Source organism: Pan troglodytes, chromosome 8, assembly GCF_028858775.2.
Source record: "Pan troglodytes isolate AG18354 chromosome 8, NHGRI_mPanTro3-v2.0_pri, whole genome shotgun sequence".
Classification (NCBI taxonomy): Eukaryota; Metazoa; Chordata; class Mammalia; order Primates; family Hominidae; genus Pan; species Pan troglodytes.
Genome location: NC_072406.2, coordinates 108,501,420 through 108,525,850, shown reverse-complemented (window position 1 = coordinate 108,525,850; position 24,431 = coordinate 108,501,420). Strand labels below are relative to the sequence as shown.

Genomic DNA, 24,431 nt, shown 5'->3' with positions numbered 1-24,431 from the left:
TTCATTATTTCTGGACTTCTCAACCAGTCTCACCCATACAAATGAAGGCTGGCATGTACTAAATATCCGCTGAGTTATAAATCAAGCTCACAGTTCCTTCCAACCTTAACAAATACACTATTATAATATCCTAGAATTTAGAATTCTGTGACACCTCGGATTGCTGCTCTGGAAGATGGTGACACGGGGAGCCAGCCCACAGCTGGCTGTTCTTCCCCCCAGCCTCCGTCTCAGCATTTGGGGCTTAAAGAACATCCCTGTTGACACCCCAGCCCACTTCCCTAAGCATCTTACACTCCTCTTTTGCAAACAGCCACTCCTTGGCTGCCCCTCCAGCGGGATGGACTGGCCAGGCATGCAGTCTACACTCAAGAAGATGGATCCAGGGCAGAGGCCCTTGCATGTCCTGGCAGTGGGCTCAGAGCTGTGTGGACAGGGAATTCCTGGATTCCTGGAGTGTGGCGTAGGACCTGGGCAAGCTCTGGGTGGACACATCCCTTTAGTCTTGAAGATTCCGTGACCCCCTAGAGCTGAGCCCAGGGCAAGGATCTCTTTCACTCTGGTCCAAGGGTGGTATGTTTTCAACCCTACTGCAGGGCACGTACTGTTATATCCATTATCTGGATAAGGAATTTGAGGCTTGAACATTAAGGAAAGTGCCAAAAGTCAAGGTAAGATACAGAACTAGAAACTGAGAACTGAGGTTTTGCTCTCCAAAGCTTATCTTTTTGCTACATGTCTCTACAAATCTGAGTGTTCTTCAAGTTGTCTCAGACTAGATGCAACTATCTTAGAGAAACCCTGTTCCCTAGGTCTAGGTTAGGGGATACCCCCAGTGTCCCCAGAGCTCTCTATAATTGTACCTGTTATAGCATGTCTCACGGTATAGTCGCTACTGGTTTATTTGACCCCCTTCTAAATCTTAAGCTCATTAAGGTTGGAGATCGTTCAGCCCCAGGGCCCCAGCACTCCACACAGTCTGTGGCACAGAATGGTCACCTGACAAGTATTTGTTGAATGGATATGTGGATGGATGAGGGGCTGAGTGAAAAACCTGCAGCTAGGGGTGGCAGTGGGGTGTGATGGAATTTTTCAGGCACCTGTAGCCAACCTTCAGGTATTTCTAATTTATAACTTTTTAAAATGTCCATCTAAATGTCAAGTTAAGCATAGTGTGCTAACTAGGGACAAATGACTAGGAACCATTGTGAGCATTTTCTGTAGACTGGATACTATCCTTAGCATATCATGTGGATCATCTAATTTAGTCCTCGTATCAACTTTGTGAAATAGGTGCTGTTGCCATACTTATTTACAGGTAAGGAATTGGACTTGCCCAAGGCTTCTAAGTTTGTTGCAGAGTTGGGATTTGAACCCAGGCAATTGGACTCTGACAGCCTGAATGCTTGACCATCATCTTATATTATTACACAAAGGGGCCAGGCTAGTAGATAGACATTTCAACGTGCATTTATATACATACATGAATGCACATGTGTGGGCACACATGTATACATCCTTCCTTTGGCTCTAAGCATTTAAGACATTAAGTATGGCTGTCATCTTGTATCTGAGACCCCAGACCTGTCTGCCTTGAGTAGATGTGAAATCCATGTGCCTGCTGGAGGCTAACAGGAGGGAGGCAGAAAGGGGGAACAGGAAGAGGTCTGGTAATTTCTGAATTATTGAACTGCTCTGCACAGCAGAGGGTGTGTGATATGTTTGAACTGTGTAAACTTCATCAAGCCTTAATTATTAGTGCTAACTGGGGACAGAGAGAATATACATCATTGAAATTTCTGCACCAATTATTTCCATTTCTGCTTCACCCAGCTTTCCCCAGAGCTGCAAGTAATTAGCAAACTTGATTGATTCGAGTATCACCTCTTGTTCACCACCTCTTTCCCCTATGGTCTTTATGGTTCACTAACGTACTTAAAATAATTAGCCTGAATAATTATCCCATTCATTCAGATCATGAATGTGTTACCAAGGAAGTTGTACTAACATTTCCTTTCTGTAATTTTAAAAAAGCAAAGGCTAAAGAATTATTGTGCAACCAGCTTACAGGTGTTACTAAGCTCTACCACCTGAATATGAGCACGGTGTGGGATAGGACAGAAATCTAAGGCACACCCCTGTCTTAAGACTGTTTATTTTGGGTCCCCCTCCCCCCACTCCCAGGGAATCTGATTTAATGGAAGGAAGGGTGTTTGCTTGGTATGAGCTTTTTCAAAGCTTCAAAGTTGATTTTAATGTGCAAGTAGGGTCGAAAAACACAGTCTAGTTTGAAAGAGGAGTGACAGCGTGCGCACACACATGCACACACACACGCACACACTTGTGCACACACACATGCATGCACATGCTCACACATGCATGCACCCACGCGTGCGCGCACACACACACAATGACAGAAGGTGAGCTGACCTGTTTTTTCCTGGCACTGACTCTTCGTTTCCTAGGAGATCGCAGGGCTTTGTGGAAGATGTGATTTGTCCTGAGACAAAACATTGGGTGGGATGGGCCCAAGGGAAGGGATGGGCACTCAACACTAATCAAGATGGGGAGCTTGCGAGGTGTGGTTAGTGTTAGTTGTGGTATGCTAAGTGTACACTCAATGTGGACTACCTGGTATTTTAAGTTGCTATTTATCGAGTGCCTATGGTGTGCCAGGCATAGCAATATACACTCTATATATGGTTTCTCGCACAGTCCCCTCAATAGCACAGTGATGTGTGTATTGTGTTACAGATGAGGAAACTAGAGGGCAAGTATTTCCCCAAGACTCCAGAGCTAGTAGATGGAGCTGAGAAGCAAATCCAGATCTAGGTAGATCTAAAGACACCGGCTCTAGAATCATTATAAGACAGAGGGTGGGGTGTTCCAAAGAGGCAAAGATCAATCGTGTTCATCAGGGCAATCAGACACAGGCTCGAGGAGGGGGACACTTGAGCAGGCCTGGGAAGGGTTTCTCTGACATGGGACTGTCAGGGAACACTGGGAAACAGGTTGCACAGGACAGGCTCTGGGGGTGTGGAAAGTAAGCAGAATTTAATTCATGAGATGGGGGCACAGAGAGCCACTGAGGTTTCCTGAGGGGTTTGGTCAACATGATATATGAGTGGAAGATTGGGAGGGGTCTGGTAAACATGAGATATGAGTGGAATATTGATCTAGAAGCCCCAGTGTGTAGAAAAAATGGGGCCACAGCAGGGAGGAGTCCAGGAATCGTGTGGGAGCAATCCAGGAGGGGGTGAGGCAGGAGGAGCAAGATGGGGTTAGAGGGGAGGGATGTGGATATCTTAAAAAGAGCTGCAGCATGGATGCTGAACAGATATGGGGGATCAACAGTAAGGATGAAGGAAAGATAATACCAAAGCTTGGCTCCTTGACCATCGGGGCAATGGCATCTCCTACAGTGGAGGAGGCTGGAAAGGAAATGCTTTGTTTGGAGGTCCTCTCACCTACTAGGGAGTGGGAAGGGCAGAGGAGCAAGAGCAGTGGGGAGAAGATAGGCCAGTGTGGTGAAAACCAGAAAGGATAAGCTCTGGGCAGAGGGGTCATGGGGCACAAGGCCAAATAACAGTCCTTTAGATTTGGTGGGGAGGGAATGGGAACCTTTGAGGAAGCCTTCCAGCCTAAGGGTTTACTTAGAGCTAGAGGGCCCCTGGGGCTGTTTGAATATAAAGAAGTGGCTAGTGGAGGGGCAGTGAGTGGAGATGCTGGAGAGAGAGGAACTGCTGAGAGCAAAGTCCTCCGGGGTTGGAAAACGAATAGAGTCAGGGGTGCAGGGGCTGGGTCAGGGCTGGAGATGAGGAAGAGTGGAGACGTGATGGAGCAGGTATGTGGGGCATGAGGAAAGGTGAGCCTGGGCCAGACAAGCCACTGCGCCTCAGGACAGTGGGAGGAGCCACAGGCACCTGGTTTAGTGGAACTTGCATGGGGGTGAAAGGCCAGGGGAAATCTGAACTCTGCTCTGGGCCATCTGCCAGGGCAGCCCCGAGCTGGTGGGCTGCAGGGGCACCAGAGCCAGTTCACAGGTACAGTACCTGTGTGCTGAGGCCCAGCCCCTGGGACCACCCAGCCCTCCCCTTCCCCCTACTAAGTAGTCACCTATTTGGCCATGGGAGCATCCACTACCTGACCTCAGGGATGTCCAGACAGGGCTGCCAAGATGCTCCTCATGACAATCCCTCTCTTTTCAGTGTTTATACCATAGTGTTCTCATTGGCTTGGCCCATCTGCCTTTCCCCCCTTCTCTGGGCTCCCCAAAGGCAAAGGACCCTGTCTTACTGATCTTTCTATCTCAATTGGCCAGCACAGGCTGACACTCGGAAGGTGGTCAACAAACAATGATGGAGTGAATGAAAGAATGGACTAACTGTAGGAAGGTCATTAGACACACCACACCTCAGGAGAGTGAGGTCATGGCTGAGGGGAGGTTGATCGCAGAGATGTTCAGATGCACTCGGGCTAACCCCAGACCCTTTGGAATGATTGATGATGTTATAAGATCTTCTTGTATCTCTGAACTTCGCTGACCCCTTACCTCCTTCCAAATCCTCCGTCTCCATGCGCCCTGGCCAGTCTTTTTAATGCATCTCGCTTTCTGTAAACCACCTAGTGACTTCAAAAGCTCAAGTGATTCCCCAGACAGAACCGAAGGACCCATCTCCTTCTGTTTACTCCCCATCCTGCTTAAGGTTTATTATTTAATGTCCTTAGGTTTCCTGTGAGCATGCTTTTGAGACAACACTCCTACCGTGGTCTGAGAGTTCTGCATGCTAAAGGGTAACGTGAGAACACCAGTATGCAAGATATATCTTCCCAAACTCCTCAGGCTTTGCTGCCAAAACTCACTTTATGGTAATTCTTTACAGATCGTATTAAACTTCACATCCATGGATTTGTTTAAAAGCCGACTGTGCTGGTATGATTACGTGGAGGTCCGGGATGGTTACTGGAGAAAAGCCCCCCTTTTGGGTAAGTGGACTTTAGACACCGTTAAGAGGGGAGTGATGGGATGTTCCCCGGGATGCTGTTAATGTCTGGAAGGTCCACCTTGACAGCGGTCACAGGAAACTCTCAAGGTCCTCTGTCATTGTAAAACTCTGAGCACTCCATTTGGCCACACATGTTAAAAGCTTTTAAAACTGCGAATACCCTTTGACCCAGCAATTCCACTTTTTGGAATTCATCCTAGGGAACTAATTAAGGAAGTGTGCAAAGCTCTAGCTACAGGGATGTTCACTGAAGCAGGAAAAATTGCAAGCAATTTAAATGTTCAACAGTAGGGTTTGGCTGAATAAATTACGATCCATCTTTTTAATGGAAAACTTCCCAGCCATTAAAAATGAAGTTGTAGTTGACTACTGATATGGAAAGGTGTTCATGGTACACTGTTACACACAAAAAAATATGTGACAAAAATAGAATAAGCAGTAGGATTCCATTTTGATTAAAAAATACATTTATGCATTTTATATATATATATATAATGCAGGCATTGCAAATGTAGATGGCTTCAAGGATAACATGTAAGTGAAGGAGATGGGATTTGTGTAATAAAATAAGGAGTGGTGGGGGGAGTGTGGTGAACTGAACACCAAATATCCTGTCCAAAATTATTCAAACCAAAATGACTTAAAACATGTGTACAGGCTGAATTAACTAGAAGACACCACTTTGTGATCTGCAATATAAATCTCAAGTAAAAATATAAATATACATAAATAACACACTGGTTATTTCAGGGTGATAGAGTATTTTTTAAATGTATTCTGTTGTTCTTGGTTTAGCTATATTTTCCAGTTTTTCTATGATGAGCGTGTATTGTTTTGGTGAGATGAACAGGGCATGAACTCACCCATGGAAAGTTAGCTTAGAGCTTTGAGTGAGACACAGTGGGCAGGTGGTGTAACAAGAAAGCTTAGTTCACCCCAGAGATGAAGGGGTGGCCTGCCCCTCCACACCTGTGGGTATTTCTAGTCAGGTGGGATGAGAGACTGAGAAAAGAAATAAGACACAGAGACAAAGTATAGAGAAACAACAGTGGGCCCAGGGGACCGGCACTCAGCACACCAAGGACCTGCATCGGCACCGGTCTCTGAGTTCACTCAGTTTTTATTGATTATTATTTTCATTATTTCAGCAAAAAGGAATGTAGTAGGAGAGCAGGGTGATAATAAGGAGAAGGTCAGCAAAAAACATGTAAGCAAAATAATCTATGTCATAATTAAGTTCAAGGGAAGGTACTATGCCTGGATGTGCACGTAGGCCAGATTTATGTTTCTCTCCACCCAAACATCTCAGTGGAGTAAAGAATAACAAGGCAGCATTGCTGCAAACATATCTTGCCTCCCACCACAGGGCAGTTTTTCTCCTATCTCAGAATCGAACAAATGTACAATCGGGTTTTATACCGAGACATTCAGTTCCCAGGGGCAGGCAGGGGACAGTGGTCTTCCTCTATCTCAACTGCAAGAGGCTTTCCTCTTTTACTAATCCACCTCAGCACAGACCCTTTACGGGTGTCGGGCTGGGGGACGGTCAGGTCTTTCTCATCCCACAAGGCCATATTTCAGACTATCACATGGGGAGAAAATACCCCGCTTTCAAGGGCAGAAGTGCACTGTGCCCTTGGTTTATTGAGACTAGAGAATGGCGATGACTTTTACCAAGTATACTGCTTGTAAACATTTTGTTAACAAGGCACGTCCTGCGCAGCCCTAGATCCCTTAAACCTCGATTTCATACAACACATGTTTTTGTGAGCTCCAGGTTGGGTCAAAGTGGCTGGGGCAAAGTGGCTGGGGCAGAGCTACAAATTAACAACATCTCAGCAAAGCAATTGTTTAAAGTACAGGTCTTTTCCAAAATGGAGTCTCTTTTGTCTTCCCTTTCTACATAGACACAGTAACAGTCTGATCTCTCTTTCTTTTCCCTACATCTCTCGTGGATGACAGGGGAGGTTAGCCTTGCCTAGAGGACCAGTGGCTGCAGTGTCTCGGGAGTAGACACTAGGACTCATTCAGCCCAGGAATGGCAGCCGTGGTGGAGCTGGTGAGACAGGCAGAAGTGACCAGGAGCCAGATGGGAGGGTCTCAGCTGAGAGTGTATTGTCCTCACTCGTAGAGGGGTCTGTAGGGTGGGCTCTGGCTTGGACAAGTCTAAGCGCTCAGTGAGGACTTTGTCCCTGGCACATATTCATGTGAGCAGAAAGCCCAACTTGTTATGCTGCAACTGACGAGCCTGAGAGTGAGCTGGTATCGGGTGGTTGGCCAAGATGGAGATAGGAAAGAAGGGAGAGGGCTAAACTGTGGGGTGTCACTGCTAGACCGAGCCCTGACTTCATGCCAGATTCTGGGGAGCCAAGGCTGAGGTAGGTCAGAAGAGGCTGGACAGAGGGGTTGGCTGGACTCAAGGTAGCCTGGCAGACATTAATCTTTCGTATGACTGAGGGGTCCCAGGCTGCCAGCATTAGAAGAAGTCAGTCAGGTAGTCAGCTGTCCAGGTAGACAAGCGAAGAAAGTGATCCCCAGGCCAAGCACGGACAGGAGCACGTCTACTGCAGGACCAGTGGAGTCCGCCCCACAGTGGCAGGGCGGAGGATGCCTGCCTGGATTTCTGTTTCCTGCCTACTATGAGCAGGCATGGCGCTCTCCAGCAGCCAGAAGGAGGGTCTGGCTTTACAGGTAGCACTGTTTGCTTGTGGCAAAAGACAGAGGGCTGGATTCCCAGTAGCAGAGGTTCCCAAACCTGGCTGGACATCAGAACCTCCTGGGAAGATTTCTATGAATACAGATTCCTGGGAGACTGTGAATTGGAATCCCCACAAATTGGGTCAGAGAATGATCCTATTTACCTTTATATAAAAGGGCATGTGCCCAAATCTAGTACCACAAATGTAGAAAGGACCACAAATATGCCCATCTAACTGCTGAAGGTGATTACCTCTGAGGAAGGAAGCGCGGAGGTGGTGGGCAGCTTCAAATTTTGTTTTGTATACTTCTCCATTGTTTGAATCTTTTGTAAGAACACATTCAGGTGTCTATAATGAAATAATTAAAAGAGCTATGTGGGAGGAGTTTCGTGAGAACATCGGATCACAGACCCTGCAACCTGGCAGAGACATTACAGTCACTTAATCCCACACTTTTATGAGAAAACCAAGCTCCCCAAGTGTGGACTAACTCAAAGTCCACACAGTTAGTGGCTGAGATCAGACCAGAATTCTGATGTCCTGGTGAAGGGGAGAGGTGACTGCTGAACCCAAGGGGTGCCAGATAAAATACATTATTTGTTGTTTATCCGAAATTCAAATGTACTGGGCTTCCTTGAGTTTTGTTTGCTAAATCTGGCAACTCTCTACCCCCACCTCCCAGGAATGGGATAGATTTAAAGGCTTAAGAGGAGGAAGCTGTCTGTTACTGAAGTTCCCCAGAGAGGGCCAAGGCACGTTCCTGAGAATGGGCACAGGCAGAGAGATTTCCAGGAGTTCCTTTTTCTTGAACTTGAAACAAGATTTTCTCATTATAGATCCTGGTATTTCTGGCTACATTTCATTAATGAATTGGGACTTTTGCCATTTGTTGGTGGTGGTGATGGTTTTTGTTTTGTTTTGTTTTTTGTTTTGAGGTGTTTTTTTTTTGGCTCATATTTTACCCACTTTTACTGTGTGTGTGCGTGTGTGTGTGTGTGTGTGTGTGTGTAGAGTGCCAGTGCCTGTAACCGTCATTCTTCATTTGCAGTTCTCCTTTGCCAACTATTTGGCCTGCTCTGATGTTTCCAAATGCAGTTGTTAGTGAACTTTTGTGTTTGGAACAAGTGCATTGTGTCGGCCGAGCTGGTCCCTGGGAGGGGTCAGTGCCATGAAATCTGCTGGGAGAAGGCAGGTCAATGCCCCTTTGGCAGGAGGGAGAGCGGATTAGGGTGGATTGTGAAAGTATGCATCTTGCTCTGAAAACTGTGCGTCGCATTTTTTCCCAGGGCAGTGTGTGAAAATCCAGGCATAATGGACGCATAACTTTTTATGAATGAACCCTTTATGACTCCCCATGGAGCCCACTTGTAGTGTCCTCATCTGCATTTCCTCTTCTTGATATCCTTATTAAACTCCTCCTCTAAATCCAGGAACCGGATTTCAGTGCAGGAATCTGACACCTTTTCTCTAGTCCAGTTTCTCTCCAGCCTGCTTAGTCTCCTTGGAAGGAGACTATTTTTCGACACCCAGGTTTTCACATAGTGATTAAAGGGAAAAGTCGATTGAGAACATTTCATGGCTGGTTAAAGATATCAAATTGGTTTGTCAGTTTTGGGGGTCACTTATGATATTGCACCTAAAGAGGGGAGGAAGTTGGCTGCAGAGAGAGCTCATCCAGTGATCTTAAATTCTGTCCTGTAAATTGGATTCCCTCCCTTATTTCTGTTAGAGGAATTACTCTAACAATGCACTTTTGTATGCAAAACTGTCTTTGGGCATTCTGTATCACCACAATGCACACAAAAGCCCTTTTTCCCTCTTTCCCTGAAATAGGGAGAGGGAAGTTCAGAAAGGCCAGGCTGGCCGATCAGTGTCGTGTGGCCCGGCTACTCAGGCTCCCTAGCCAGGGGCAGCCTCCCAAATGAGCAGAAATGATGCAGTGAGTCAAACAGCCAAGCCTGGCATTTCCACAGAATTGCTTTATGGTTTGAGGCTTTGATCTTCATTCCTACTTGTCTGTTTCCAAACTGGGAAATGGGGATGACATCTACATTACTAGAGAGTAGATTTGATGTCTATCTATCCAAAATTGTACAATGTTCAGAACTGTGCCTCAGTCAGTGAAGGTTTTTTTTTTTGATGGTAGTAGTGGTGATGATGAAGAAGGTGATACTGATGATGAAGGTCTCAGACTGCTCTGGTTCAAATCCTGCTCTTACTTACAGCTTTGAGAGTTAAATTCTCTGACTCTCAGTTTTCTCGTCTGTGAAGTGGGATTAATAATAGTACCTAATTCAGAGAGTATTGGGATGAAATGAGATAATCCATGTAAAGTGCTTAGGACAGTGTCTGGCATAGACATAGTCAATAAAAAAGGGGCTTTTATTAGAACCATTATGGTGAAGATGAGAACACTGAGACATCAGTTAAGGGACAAAGTAGAGGATTCTAGTTAAGAGTGACAAAGTGATTTGGGGAGAGTGCTTAGGAATAATTTGTAATTTGTTCTACGAAGTCTAGTTTTGCCAAGGCAGTAAAATATACCTCAGGCTGCAATTCCTGCCTCCTGCCGAGTACTCAGCAGAGACAGGCTGTCTAATGGCCCTTGGGTGGTGCGTGGTTCATCTCATCTGCTTAGGTCCTTAGGAGACGAGGCAGTGAAAGTCTCCCTCTCTTTTGGAAACAAGCCTCAGTGGCTGTGACAGCTGGGTTTTAAAGGAGAAACTTGGATTTGAAACTTGGGCTAGGCTAAGAAGGAATTCCTTTTGTGAACCGGCACTGTCTAATTGCTCTGTGTCCTCATTGGTAAGCAGTACTTCCCCAGGCTTGCCTGTCATTTTCCAAAAATCACTTGACACTAATTGGCCGTGCCAGAGAAACCATTACTGGAAATTTAGAGGCTTCTGGTGGATTTTTTCTTGCCAAATTCTTGGCAGGAGTTTCATCTCATCTCACTTAATATTAATCTCCCCAAATCCAAAAGGCTACAGGTGGTCAGAATTGGAAGGAAGCAGAGGAGATTAACAGCCTTTATCCCCATGTTTCCCCAAACCATGTACAACACAGCTGGCCCTTAGGAGATGCCTACAGTGGCCTTTACTCCTCCCCTAACCTCACCTGCTCATAGCCTCACGTGGTTTGTCCACTGCCTAACATAGCACTGGCAGTAAGAGTACCCGTGACATATCTGTGAATTGGACTTTAAAAAAATATTCAGATATAATTTCTGGACCATACAATTCACCATTTAAAGTATACCAGTCAATGGTTTTTAGCATGCTCAGAGTTGTGTCACCACAATCAATTTTAGAATATTTTCATCACAGCCAGGCGCGGTGGCTCATGCCTGTAAACCCAGCACTTTGGGAAGCTGAGGCAGGCAGATCATGAGGTCAGGAGATTGAGACCATCCTGGCTAACACGGTGAAACCCCATCTCTACTAAAAATATAAAAAATTAGCTGGGCGTGGTGGCACGCACCTGTAGTCCCAGCTACTTGGGAGGGTGAGGCAGGAGAATCCCTTGAACCTGGGAGGCCGAGGCTGCAATGAGCTGAGATCACGCCATTGTGTTCCAGCCTGGGTGACAGAGCAAGACTCTGTCTCAAAAAAAAAAAAAAAAAATGAATATCTTCATCACTCCAAAAGAAGACCCATATTCATTAGCAGCCACTTCCCATTCCCCATTGCCCCCCAAAGCTAAATACATTCTCCGAGTGACTCATGCAGTAGGTGCTTGGTAGAACCATGGTCTTCCAGTCCAAATAGACCATGGCTGGCCTGTGTTCTGAACCATTCAGTAAAGATGAACCCGTCTCCCACCTCGCCCTGGGCTGCCATCCTGACGTGGCAGTAGGGATTAGATGGCCAAGAATGACCAGGTACTGGGAAGACCAGGCCTCTGTGGAGGCTCCAGATTTCAGACCATGCACCCAAGTGTCTAAGAAATACAAATGGATTTATTTTTTTTCTCGATAACAAAAGTTTGTCTATGATGATCCCCCTTTCCATCAGGTAGTAGGGACTTGATTTTGGTCAATTTGTGTTTTCAGTTTTGGTCAATTTGTATGTCCTGGTTGGGGGCATAGTTTATGCCAAGGCATGGTGGTGGCGGGGGGCATCTATCCTGCCACCCTGACTGGCATTGCTGGGATGTTCTCATCCCTAACCAATGAGTCCTCTGTCCAGATACAGGCTACTGGGCTTCCTCCTTTTATCAACCCTAGGCCAGTTCAGAATGGTGCAGGTCTACATTCCCCCAGAAGCTTGGGAGACATTCTATGGCTCCCCTAATCCTCTCAGCTGTGGGAAAGTCACTTCCATCCCCCTCTTGGGCCTGGAATCATGTTGCTGCCATCCTGCCACACTTTGCCTGAAGAGCTCTGCATGCCTGTCTCATGGCCAAATGTCTGGACAATCACATAGACACTTCTATGCTGACCTTGGCGGGTGGGCACAACAGGGGAATCCAGGGTCTTGCTGCCACTCTGGACTCTGCCCAAGGACTGAGGACACAGTTTTCTGCTTCTCTTAGATTCTTAAACCTACCTGGGATCTCTTTCTCAAGGTGAGATGGGGAATGGGTCCTTTTAGGGGCCCCCTGCTGCTCTCCCGCTAGTCCTGTCACTCCTCCATCCTAGGAACCCTCCTACGGCTACCAGGATGGGGGAAAATACGGTGCATCCTTCCAAATCTTTGCTATTGCAACTAGGCTTGTGAAATGTAAACGCCAAGATGGCTTTATTTCTTTGCTGTGTTTTCCCTGGCATCCCTTCCCAAGTCAAGGAAAGCAGATGTCTAATGCCCCCAAAAGGGAAGGGTATACATGCAACAGGAAATACCAGGAAAGGAAATCTGCTCTATTCTCTCACCATTCTTCCCCTGCCTCACCTTCAGAGCCTCAGCAACACCCCTCGGCAGGGGAGAGGCTGCCTGGGCTCTTCTCTGGATACTTTGATGGGAATTTGGAATTCTCCTGAAGTCAGCCTGAAAAAGAATTAAGTCACACATTATTGTGTGACTCTTCCAATCCCATCTTTTGATCCTGTGTGTGCTACAGGATAAGTTGTCCCAGCCAGGGTTATTGCTCACTTCAAACCACGTGTGAAGAACCTCAGCTTCCTCCTAGCCTGAAGCCAGTGCCTCCTTGCTGTCCCCAGGGCTCCTAACTGCTTCTTTTTCCACTTTCCAGGCAGGTTTTGTGGCGATAAGATCCCGGAGCCCCTCGTCTCCACGGACAGCCGGCTCTGGGTGGAGTTCCGCAGCAGCAGCAACATCTTGGGCAAGGGCTTCTTTGCAGTGTACGAAGGTTTGTGCGTGGTGAAAGCAGCCGCTCGGTGGCCCCTCATAAGCTCTGTCCTTCCCAGGCAGCCCACTGTCCCTCTCCCAGCCCAGACACTCCAGGCCAGAGCCATGGGGGTGGGGGCAGCCACCGCAGGGGGCAAGCAGAGGATTCCACAGCCCCTCCCACAACGTTCTGGAAGCAGAGGCCAGCTGTGCCCACTTCAGAAGTGGTGCCATCCTTCTGACGCCATCCTGCTCAACCCTCATTCCAGGCCAGCTGAGGAGTCAGCTTCCCCCATACAGGATGGTATTGGGGGGATCTAGAACCCTGTGGAAATGATAGCAACCTCTGAATTGCTGTGTGAGCCTAAGCAAAGAATCTGACCTCTCTGGGCCTCTGTTTGTTTCCTTTGTGTAAAGAAGACTTTGGGCAACATCAAGGAATTTCCAACTGCGTTTCTTAAAAGGGCCTCTGAGGCTACCCTGGTGGCTGAGTAGAGGGAACCAATAGGTCTGGGCTGTAGGCAGCTGCCACCAGGCGATGGTGCTTCTATTTCTTCTATGTCTTGAGCTTCTCTGGCTCATTCCCCACCCCACCGTACCCTCTGCCAAAAAAAAAAAAAAAAAAAAGGGGGGGGGGGAAACTACCAGAAAATTACCAAGGGTCCTTTGGCCTTACATTACCAAGGGTCCGTTGGCCTTAAATTATTACAATTTTAGAGAGGCCAAAGTTTTGTCTTTGTAAAATAAGTAATGTGCATGTGTGCGCATGTGTGCACGTGTGCGCGCACGGGTCCTTTCCTACCAGCGGTCCTGTACTCTCTACCTTGAATCACCTGGGGAACTTCAAGGCTACGCAGCGCTCCCCCACACCCACTGGAATCAGAACCTCTGGGGGGTGTGGCCCCAGCTTCCACAGTTTGCAAACTCCCCCAGGCGATTTTCATGCACAGCGAAGGTAGAGAACCACTGCTTTATGTGGTTTTTTCTTTATATGAAAAAAATTCAGAGTTAAAGACAAATGCAATCGTGCCTTTCTGGAGGCGCGGTGTTTGTGGGCTGGAGATGAAAATGTTGGTGAGCGGAGCCACCTAGTGGTGGCAAGCGCTGTTCCCCCCGCCTCCCCAACCTTCCTTCCTAAGATCTGACCAGGGCCCCGGTCTTCCTCTCCTGATGTCTCCTTCTAAAGCTACCTGCGGGGGAGACATTAACAAAGATGCCGGTCAGATTCAATCTCCCAACTATCCGGATGACTACAGACCTTCCAAGGAATGTGTCTGGAGGATTATGGTTTCAGAGGGGTTTCACGTGGGACTTACCTTCCAAGCTTTTGAGGTGAGTGCTGCTCAGACCGGCTTCCCAAGGAAACGGCAACTTTTGGTAGACATCCTCCACTCTGTAAAGATGGGTTTTCATTTTTGGCTAAAAGCAGGAACCTAAGAGGCTATTCTCAAGCCCATGGTGAATTGTGCCCGGACATCTGACATCAACATCTATGCAGGCTTTGAAATGGGGTTTGCCACCTTTCTGAGGGCAGTAAGAGAGGTTGAGAATAATAATCAAAGTGAAAATTCAGGATGGGATCCAGGGAAGTTTGGTAGAATTGTTCTTCTCTGTTTATCCTCTTAGACTCTTCTCAGTTTGATTCACCCTTGACTTCTGCAAGTAAGGAGCGAACTAGGAAGCAGCATGGAGAGACCTGGGACACACTTGGGTCCTTTGGCCTCTTGGTTAGATTTTGAGAGTGATATTTGGGTTCTCTTCTTAAATCAAAAACCTTAAAGCGGAACCATCTGCCATCCACCTTGCCTCTGTTTCTTCCTTTAGATTGAAAGGCACGACAGCTGTGCATATGACTACCTGGAAGTCCGGGATGGCCCCACGGGAGAGAGTGCCCTGATCGGCCACTTTTGTGGCTATGAGAAGCCGGAGGATGTGAAATCGAGCTCCAACAGACTGTGGATGAAGTTTGTGTCCGATGGCTCTATCAATAAAGCGGGCTTTGCAGCCAATTTTTTCAAGGGTATGAATTAGCAGTTTGTTTCCACTTTTAGGCACAAGAAGAAATATTGCTCCCCCTGGCCTAAGACACACAAAACCATATGGAAGCTTACCACCAAACAAGGCTCCCTGCAGAGAAAAGGCAGCGATGCATTTCAGAGCTGGGTGTGAGCCCCGAGCAGAGTTCCCAACTGATCAGGAGCAGGCTCAGCCTTGGCTTCCACACGATAGAAAGTTCTGTACTTGGAAATTAGATCTAATAAGTTTACAAGGGCAAACTACACGGTAGTGAAACTGAGCATGGAATAACAGCAAATATTTGGATAGTAGCTATCATTAATTGATCACCTACTGTGTACCAAGAACTGTGTAAGGTATTTGACTTACATAATGTCATTTAATTCCCCAAATAACCCTGTGAGTTAGTTAGATTTGGATCAGGGCTGGGCAGGGCTTCTCAGGATCATGCAGGTAGTTAAGTGGCAGATCGGGGATCTAATTCAGTCGGCCTAATTCCTAAGCTCAAACTCTTTCTACAACATTGCTACTATTCCTTGATGTGGGCCAGAGAGGCAACCCAGGTGTTCAGCTCCTGGAACATCAGTGCCCCTAGACTACATGCTTACCCCCACATGATCGGGGTCAGGAGGAGAATAAGGGGTGGCACTCTGGGAACAAATTTCCGTGTTGCCCTGGGGACCTGCTGCTCTGTAGGGTCCTGATGGAACCAGGCCCAGAATGGCATGGGCAGACCGAGCTTTCCTGGCCCCAGAAGAGCCAGCTTCCAACCCTCCTTTGAATGGGCAGGTCCTCCTTCTCTGTGGTCAGGCCCCTGAAAGCCCTGAAGACCACACCCTAAGAGGGAAGCATGGCTGCTCCCCACTGCATTGGGCCTGGGCGCCCAGGAGCACAGCAGCAGCCCTTGAGTAGAGACATTCAGTCCTCTGCTGCTGTGGCCCCTTAATCAGTGACCCCACTTCCCCAGCCCCCCTACAACTTGTGCTTGCCCAGAGCCTGCTTTCTCCTCTTCCCTCCTCTCCTAGGACTCCTGGCTGAGCCAGCACAGAAATCCCAGTCCCTCCCTTGCTTCCATTCTCCTCTTCTGCCCCATCTTAGACCTTCTCCCAGGTTCTACGTGAACAGCCTGGGTGTCAAAAGAACCCACTTCTGCAATGTCACCCAGAGCAGGCAGCCATTCGTCCTTACTGAAGCTTCAGTTTTCCTCTCTGTAAAATAGGAAGAAGGACATCTGCCCATTGTACCTAAGCAATTGTTGTGAAGCCCCAAAGAAAGGACAGCTGTGGAGGCACTTAAAAGCTGGCAGGTGACAAACAAGGGGTGGGGCTGTTATTTTTTCCTATTTTGAGGTATCGGGGAAGAGCAAAACCCAAACAGCAGCAGAGGAAGAATCATGATGGCGCTGAAGGATTGGAGACAAAACTGAGTTGCTTCTTTCTCAAGCCAAAAAAAAAAAAAAAAGAAAGAAAGAAAAAAAAAGCCAGGCCACAGCACTTGTATTTTGAAAGCAGGTCAGCTTCTGATTGCACAGGGAAGATATGACAGCCTTAGTTGAGATGCCTGGAAATTCACAGCCCCAATCCCACCCTGGCCCAGCCTGCACATGCCTGGTGTCTCCCAGCCTGGGGTGGCCCCTGTCTGACTTGGCAGCAGTGACACCGGCTGGGTGGCCTCAAGCAAGTTGCGTGATTTCTCCAGTTGCACAGCTTCTGTTGCACAAGCTCCAGTCTCTCTAACTGGAGAGACAATGCTGCCAGGTGATTGCAAGGCTGTCATCAGGAGAAAATGGAATAGTGCAAGTCAATACACCGAGTGTAGTGTTTAGTCCCGTTCATTGTCTTTGCTAGGGAAGGAACCTTTGAAGTGGTTATTCTTTCTGGAAAAACCGATGTGACAATTTCTTCTGGCTATTGTGATGGACTGGTTTCCTATTCCTGCTGTAGCAATTTACTACAGGCTTGGTGGCTTAAAACAATGCACACTTATTATCCTACAGTTGTGGAGGTCAGAAGTCTAACATGGGTCTCACTGGGATAAAATCAAGGGGATGGCAGGGCTGCATTCCTTCTTGAGGTTCTAAGGGAGAATCTATTTCTTTGCCTTTTCCAGCTTCTAGGAGCTGCCTGAATTCCTTGGCTCATGGTCCCCTTCCATGGTCAAAGCCAGTAATGGCCAGTGTGTCATTCTCATGCCACATTCTCTCTGCTGCATCACAGACCTCTGCTCCTGTCAGCACATCTCCTCCTTCTGACCCTAACTTCCTTCCACCTCTTTCCCTTACACGGACCTGGTGTTGACATTGAGCCCACCCAGATAATCCAGGAGAATCTCCTCATCTCCAAGATCCTTCATTTAACCACACCTGCAGAGTCCTTCTTTCACCTAATTAAGATCCTTAATTTAACCACACTTGCAGAATCTTACATTAAGGTAACAGAGTCACAGGTTGTAGAGGCCAAGCTGTAGACAGCTTTGGAAGGCCTTATTCTGCCTACCACATGTCATGAATGATTATGAGGTTGTCATTCTAATTCTGTTTATTCTAGTCCCCTTGGCCTTCTCCTCCCCTGACTTCCACCGCAGGTTCTGTGAGCTGGGTGCTGGGGCTCCATTCCAGGGGGATAACTGGTAACCACTGACCATCCACACCTTACTGCCGGTGCTGCTGGTGATCAGCAATGCACAATTTTGAGAGTACCAGCTAAAGCTGGAGATTAGGCTTGTCAGGTTTAGGAAATTAAAAAAAAAAAAAACAGGATGCCCAGTTACATTTGAACTTTAGATACAGAATGATTTTTTTTTAGTATATGTCCCAAATATCACATACTGTGCTGAGAAGTGATTGATGGTTTATCTGAAAGTCAAATTTAACTGGACCTCCTGAATCTTTTATGGAAAACTTACTGGAGATGCCAGTCAGGGCAATGGAAGGTATTTCTCTGATGCTAAACTGGTTTGTAAGAGACCGAGGAAGTGCCTGGACCTGCTCAAGTAACCATGATAGCTGGCTCCATTTGCTGGTTAGAAGACGCCACCTTCTCCCTCCTCCCCATCTAGCGTGCATTCAACATTCATCAGTCTATGTGTTGGTGCTGGGGCTGGAGATGCCGAGGAAAGCACACAATGATTGTCCTCAAGTGCTCAAGGTGGTGAAGGAGATCAGCAGCAAATGCGCGATGACATTGCTGTGTGGGTGTGGACCTTGGTGGAGGCTGTGAGACTCAGTCTGTGACGGGGCCCAGGTTACCCAGTGTCCTACTTGGAGGGCATTTCAATTTGCAAACATCTTTTCAGATGCCTGTCAAAGTGTGGACTAAGGCCCACCCAAAGTAACTTAGTGCACAGGCCCAGCTTGACTTTTTTATGGTTAAAACAACTGCAGAGAACAACATTAGAAAAGAAGAAATATACAACATTGACCTTGACCATGAATCTTAAAGTAGGAATCAGGATTAACAGAAACCTCATCTAGACCTATTAAGTCAGGGAAAGGACAGCTACTGAATGCTGGCCACGTGCCAGGATCTAGGTTATCTCACTTTTCTTCATTACAATCCCCTGGTAGGAATTATTATTGCCCCCGTTTTCCAGTTGAGGAAGCTGAATTCCTAACATGGCTGGGCTGGAACTAGAACCTGGATCTGTAGGATTCCACGATCCGCTCTGTTTCCACTAAGGAGACCTGAAAGCCACAGGGAAGGAACGTGAAGGGGGTGGAATTTTTTCTTAGTGTTTGTGATTTGATTCTGACACTGGTCACCTTTCTACCTTCCCGATACCACAGGGGTATAGGCAAAAGGGCTCTGGACGTTGCAAGTGGAGTTTGAGGTGCTGGTCCCATGTTCCATACTAGCTATTTGCTCTCTTGCAGATCAGCTTTCCTTCCTACGACCGGCCCATACCTGCTTTGCTCCTCACTGTGGTCCCAGTGCTTGGCACACAGTAGGCTCAGTAAATACCTAGTGAGCAATGAAAGAATGGATAGATCGATGAATGAATGGGGCTCAGTTTCCCTGCTGGTGGAGTGGGCATCCTGCTGCCTGCTCTGCCTCCCTTGCAAGACTCTCTGAAAGAAGAGTGGGTGAGCGACCACAGCCTCGTGCAACACTGTCCAACAGAAATGGGATGTGAGGCACAACCAGAAGCCACATAGGTGACCTTGAATTTGCTGGCAGCTGCCTTACAAAAAAGGAGAAACCAGTGACATTGATTTCAATGATATTTTTATTTATTGTACAAAATAATATCATTTTAATATGTAATCAATATACACAATATTAGTGAGAGATCTTATGTTTTTCACACTAAGTCTTGGAAATCCAGCATGTGTTTTATACTCATGGCACATCGCCACTTGGACCAGCTGCGTTTCAGGTGCTCAGTAGCCACATGTGGCTGGGGGCTGCCGTATCAGACAGCGCAGGTCAGGAGACTGTACCCAGCCAGCTTCCCCAGCCCAGCCTTTTCCCAACAAGGCCATCATTCAGATGCTCTGTGAACACAACGTACCTAGCACGTGTGTCAGAACTTCTCCAGTGAAAGAAGCTGGAAGAGGAGCTCAAAGGCCCAGCAGAAGAGCTGGAGCAAGCCAAAGAAGCTCTTGCCTTGGTGCCAATTGGCAGGTGCTCTGCCCAGGGCCCAGCTGGCGCCTGATCCTGGCCAGGGTGCCAGTTGGCCTCTGTACCTGATTCTGGTGCCAGATGGCAGCCTTCTCAGAGCATACTGGCTGGCAGCAAGCAGAGAACCTTAACAATTCTGGTTACTTTGGGAGAAGGCAGCAGCACTCAAGGGCTGGCAGGGCCATTTTGGTCCTATGCCTCCCACATAAAGAATTAAAGGATTCCCACCTTGATCCCTCCATCCCCCTATCCCAGTGCTGATAGGTCACCATGAAGGGCTTGGTAGGGGGACTGGCTTCCCTCAAGGGATTTCTTCAAAAGCCTAAGAATATGCCCCGCCTTCCCTTTCCTTAACTTTCTCTGAACAATTTTTGGGATCCTGCCTGAGCCATCTCATCATCTAACTACTTCCTTCTTTCGCTAATTCCACCTGGACCATGAGAAGACTCCAGAGCTCCTGCTATGCTAAGCTGAATGCTGCTTCCAGTCTCTTCTACTGCCACGCTCTCCCAGATTTTTCTGGGAGGCTTGGCCTTGGCCTTGGCCTCTGCAGCCCAGAGCAAGCACGAGCCAGTGGGCTTGGAGCAGGTGCTGCTTTACCACAGTGGGAGGCCCCATGCACCTCTGTGCCATCCAGCCAAGCTGAAGCAGGGCTGTAACTGGCCAAACATCTCACGGCTCTTGCTAGAGAGAGCTCAGGTGTAAAAGCATGCCTTTCATCTACCTCCCAAGGCCAAGCACCTTACCTTCTAGTCTCTGGAGGAATTATATTTTCTTTGCTTTTGCCCTAGGTCCATCCACCGGGCTCTCTCCCTTCACCTGGCTAAGATGGTGCCAAGAGACTTGCTCCTCTGTGCACCTCTTTCTTGCCTGTGTGTCCTGCCTACAGCCACAGCATCTTCTGGTATCAGAGTCTCCTGCAGACCCCAGCCTTGGTCCTTTGTCTATCTGTCTCTCCCAATGGGCTCTTTCCTTGGTTTCCTTCTGCCTCTTCCCTAGGTCCCCCAGCCAGTGTCTTGAGTTCTTCTGCTGTGCTGCCCTCCTGCCTGTCCATCTTCCTCCACTGGCCCATCCTTGAAGCATTTTCCTTCTTTCTGTTCTTGCTTTGTCTCCCTTCCCTCCTCAGGCCTGCACTGCTCCACTCCCACCTGGTCCAGGTATGCCCAGGGAATCTTATCTTTTCACTGCCCCATCATTGTGCCTCTCTACTCACTGGAAATTTGAAAGCAACTCTGCTGCTGTCTATCATGATGGCTTCTGTGTGCCGATGGTCTGTATGCCGGGTACTTCACATGCATCGTTTTCAGTCGTCACAACCCTAAAAGTAAATATTATCATTCTCACTTTAAAGCAGGAGGGAGGCTCAGTGAGGCTAAATCACAAGCAGTCACCCAATTTATTGGAGGAAGATCGGCTGGAGGATCCACCCCAGGTCTGACTCACTTTAAAGCCTGGACTCTTTCTGCTACTTTTTATCAACTATTTTCTTCTTTCTATGCTTTTTAGCAAATGTCTAAGAAAATACTTTCAATATGGTAAGGTGATAAAAAAGTAACTGCACACTTGTTACTATTTTAGCATACTTATTACTTACATTTATTTGAGGCGATGGGCAACTTCAGCTCCCTGCCTGGATTGTCTCTCTAAACCCAATCTCCCCTAATAAGCAATTAATTTATATAAGTTTTTATTGAGCCCAAGAGTACATCACCATTAGAATTACCCAAGTTCACTGTCCACTGTGTGAAATGATGGGATATTTACAAACCCTCCTTTACCCAGTGAAATGCAATCAGGTTGATGAGGAGTCTGTGCATCACAGACAAGGACGACTGGAAGGAAAGGGGTATATTTGAGTTGGAAAAGGGCAGGGTAGAGGGAAGCTGGATGATTGGAGGGTTTGTGTTTTCTGAGGACCAGTGGACTGGAAGTTGTAAGGAGTCAGACTTTTGACCCAATAAATACCTTTGAAAAGTAGTGAGAGTCCTGTCTCTGGGAGTTTTCAAGTAGGGTCTGAAGAGCCATCTCTCCAGAACGTTATTGAAAGGATTCCTGCCTGAGAGGGCATGACTGGGTAACTTTCCAGGTCTTTACCAACTCATAGATGTTCTTAATTTCTTTTAGTTTGTGTGTAAAGAGTTATTTCAAGATTTGGTGAACAACTTTTTTTGTTGTTGTTGAGACAGAGTCTTGCTCCGTTGCCCAGGCTGGAGTGCAGTGGCGCAATCTCAGCTCACTGCAACCTCCACCTCCCAGGTGCAAGCGATTCTCCTGCCTCAGCTTCCCGAGTAGCTGGGATTACAGGCATGCACCACCACTCCCGGCTAATTTTGTATTTTTAGTAGAGACGGGGTTTCACCATGTTGCCCAGGCTGGTCTCAAACTTGTGACCTTGTGATCCACCCACCTCAGCCTCCCAAAGTGCTGTGATTACAGGCGTGAGCCACCGTGCCTGGCCAACAACTTTATACTTACTATGTTCCTACCTTCCGTGGTGCTGTGGACCAGAACTCTCCTTCCCGCTTCTCCCCATATCCTTTCTTCTTCCTAGGTTCAACTTTTTTGAAAAAGATGTCTCAGTGTTTAGTTGTCCCTTCACTAGACTCCTCTCTAGCTCTGGTAGGCCACATCCCACATGCTCTCTTTCAGGGCTAGATGTACTATGGCTGGCAACAGATAATCATATTTTTCCTTTTATTTCTAACATGTGTTTTGGTTTTTCTTTTTTTCAGTGGCACTTGGGTTAATGTGTCTGGGGAGTGTCTCTAATGACTTCCAGGTTCTTCCTCTGAACAGCACCAATGGCATGCTATGTGCTGTTATTTAGTCGCCCCAAACGCATCACTAGGCCCTTGGTGCCGAATCCCATCCAACGCCCCTGCTAACTCAGCCTCATTATGGCCTCTTCCTGCAGGTTTTCCTGGGAGCATTTGCTAACCTAAGAGCCCGTGTTTTCTGTAACCTTGAATATCTCCCTGTGCATACCTCTCTTAAGAGTATTTCTAAAACTCCTAAATAACAGATTCTGTCTCTAATGTCTAGAGAATACTGACACATCTTCATCTAGCAATGTGTTCTTTGTCTTCACCCTTTATTTAATATCTCTGAGAAGTTGCATATTTATGGGGGCAGGGGAAGTCCTCAATTCCATGGCTTTAAAATGGATGAAGTCTTTGGTATGGAATGTTTTGAGATTTTTTGAAGTCTCAAATGACCGATGACCAAACACCTCAAAGAATTCACTTCTCCAGGCCTGGCCTTCTCTTGGCAGAGCCCACCCCAGCTAACAAGGTGTTCCTGCTCGTGTTGTCAGTGTCCTGCCTTCACTGTAGCTGCTGCCTGGTTTTCAGAGGTGGACATGGCACTCTTTGGGAGGTGGTCATCAGGAGTGGCTCCTGTTTATTAGAGGACACTTGCTGGTGACGCTGGGATATGGAAGGGTTGGGAACAGCCAGGAGGCTTCCTGACAATGTAATCGGGGTCACCTTCCTTCCCCACCAGAGGTGGATGAGTGTTCCTGGCCAGATCACGGCGGGTGCGAGCATCGCTGTGTGAACACGCTGGGCAGCTACAAGTGTGCCTGTGACCCTGGCTACGAGCTGGCCGCCGATAAGAAGATGTGCGAAGGTTGGTGTGGGACCTGCCAAGCTGGAATGAGAGGGTATATGGGACAAGTCTTTGGGGAAGTGGGGCAGAGATGGGGCAACCAGCTGGCTGTGTAGGAACGATGGGCAATGGGCAGACATGGTGGAAGACCCACCTACTTCCTAGAAGGAGAAAAAGCCTGACAGCTGTCACAAATGTCAGAAAACTGCCCAAATTACATAGACTCTGCCCTAGAGACTGAAATCAAGGCCATGGTTTATTTTCTTCTATGATTGTGTGAAATTGACATGATTATTAAAGTAGGAAACAAAAGCAAAGAAAAACCGTGAGCACTCCAGTGACTCAACCGATAGCACTTTTCATCCATCCTATTTCTACCTGGCTTGTGTTCCATCTTCCTTGTCCACGTGCATGAATCTGCTTGTTCATGCAAGCTTGGTATGGTGAGTAGCTTGCTGCAAACATTTCTAATTCTCCTTTGGCCCAAGCCATAGGGAGCCCCCAGCTCTGCCACTGGGTGAAAGGAAAGCACAAATGCATTCATTGTTTTTAAAAGCAGTAAAGATTTATCCCCAATTTTCTTCCTTCAAATATTCAGTTGAAACCACTAGTTTTGAACAAAGGACACTGAATTAATCAGTTCAAATTGTCTAACATTTTAAAATTATTACAGAACAGCAGGGCTCTATTGCTCCTGGTGGGAAATCACAGTCACCTGGAGCCAAAGCCAAATGAATCCTGTTTCTGTTTCCCCCGTGCAGTGGCCTGTGGCGGTTTCATTACCAAGCTGAATGGAACCATCACCAGCCCTGGGTGGCCGAAGGAGTATCCCACAAACAAAAACTGTGTCTGGCAGGTGGTGGCCCCCGCTCAGTACCGGATCTCCCTTCAGTTTGAAGTGTTTGAACTGGAAGGCAATGACGTATGTCTCCATGCTGTAATTGATTGGGGACTGTATTGAGGGGTGACTCAGAGCTGGAAACCAGTGAGGGGCTGGGAGGGCAGGGAGATGGCTTGTGTTGACTGAAGCTTTGGACAGTCTTAGGACCTGCGCTAGCAGAATCTGGGGGAATGTTTTCTCTAGCAGTTTCAGCCGCACGCCCTCTGCAGATAGAGCACCTCCGGCCCTCTTGTCGCTGATACATCCAAGGAGAATCAGGACAAGAGTGGAAGAGGCAGATATTGGGGGTGGGAGGTGTC

At 47.5% G+C, this 24,431-nt stretch overlaps 1 protein-coding gene across 1 annotated transcript in view; it reads left to right on the top strand.

Annotated features, from left to right (window-relative positions):
• The window catches only part of TLL2 (tolloid like 2), a 150,650-nt gene that overhangs the window by 105,068 nt on the left and 21,151 nt on the right, over window positions 1-24,431 (top strand). Inside the window, exons 10-15 of the mRNA XM_016919000.4 lie at window positions 4,884-4,986; window positions 12,896-13,012; window positions 14,177-14,322; window positions 14,815-15,010; window positions 23,127-23,252; window positions 23,993-24,153. Coding sequence (XP_016774489.4) covers window positions 4,884-4,986; window positions 12,896-13,012; window positions 14,177-14,322; window positions 14,815-15,010; window positions 23,127-23,252; window positions 23,993-24,153 — 849 coding nt within the window. The remainder of the gene's footprint in view (window positions 1-4,883; window positions 4,987-12,895; window positions 13,013-14,176; window positions 14,323-14,814; window positions 15,011-23,126; window positions 23,253-23,992; window positions 24,154-24,431) is intronic.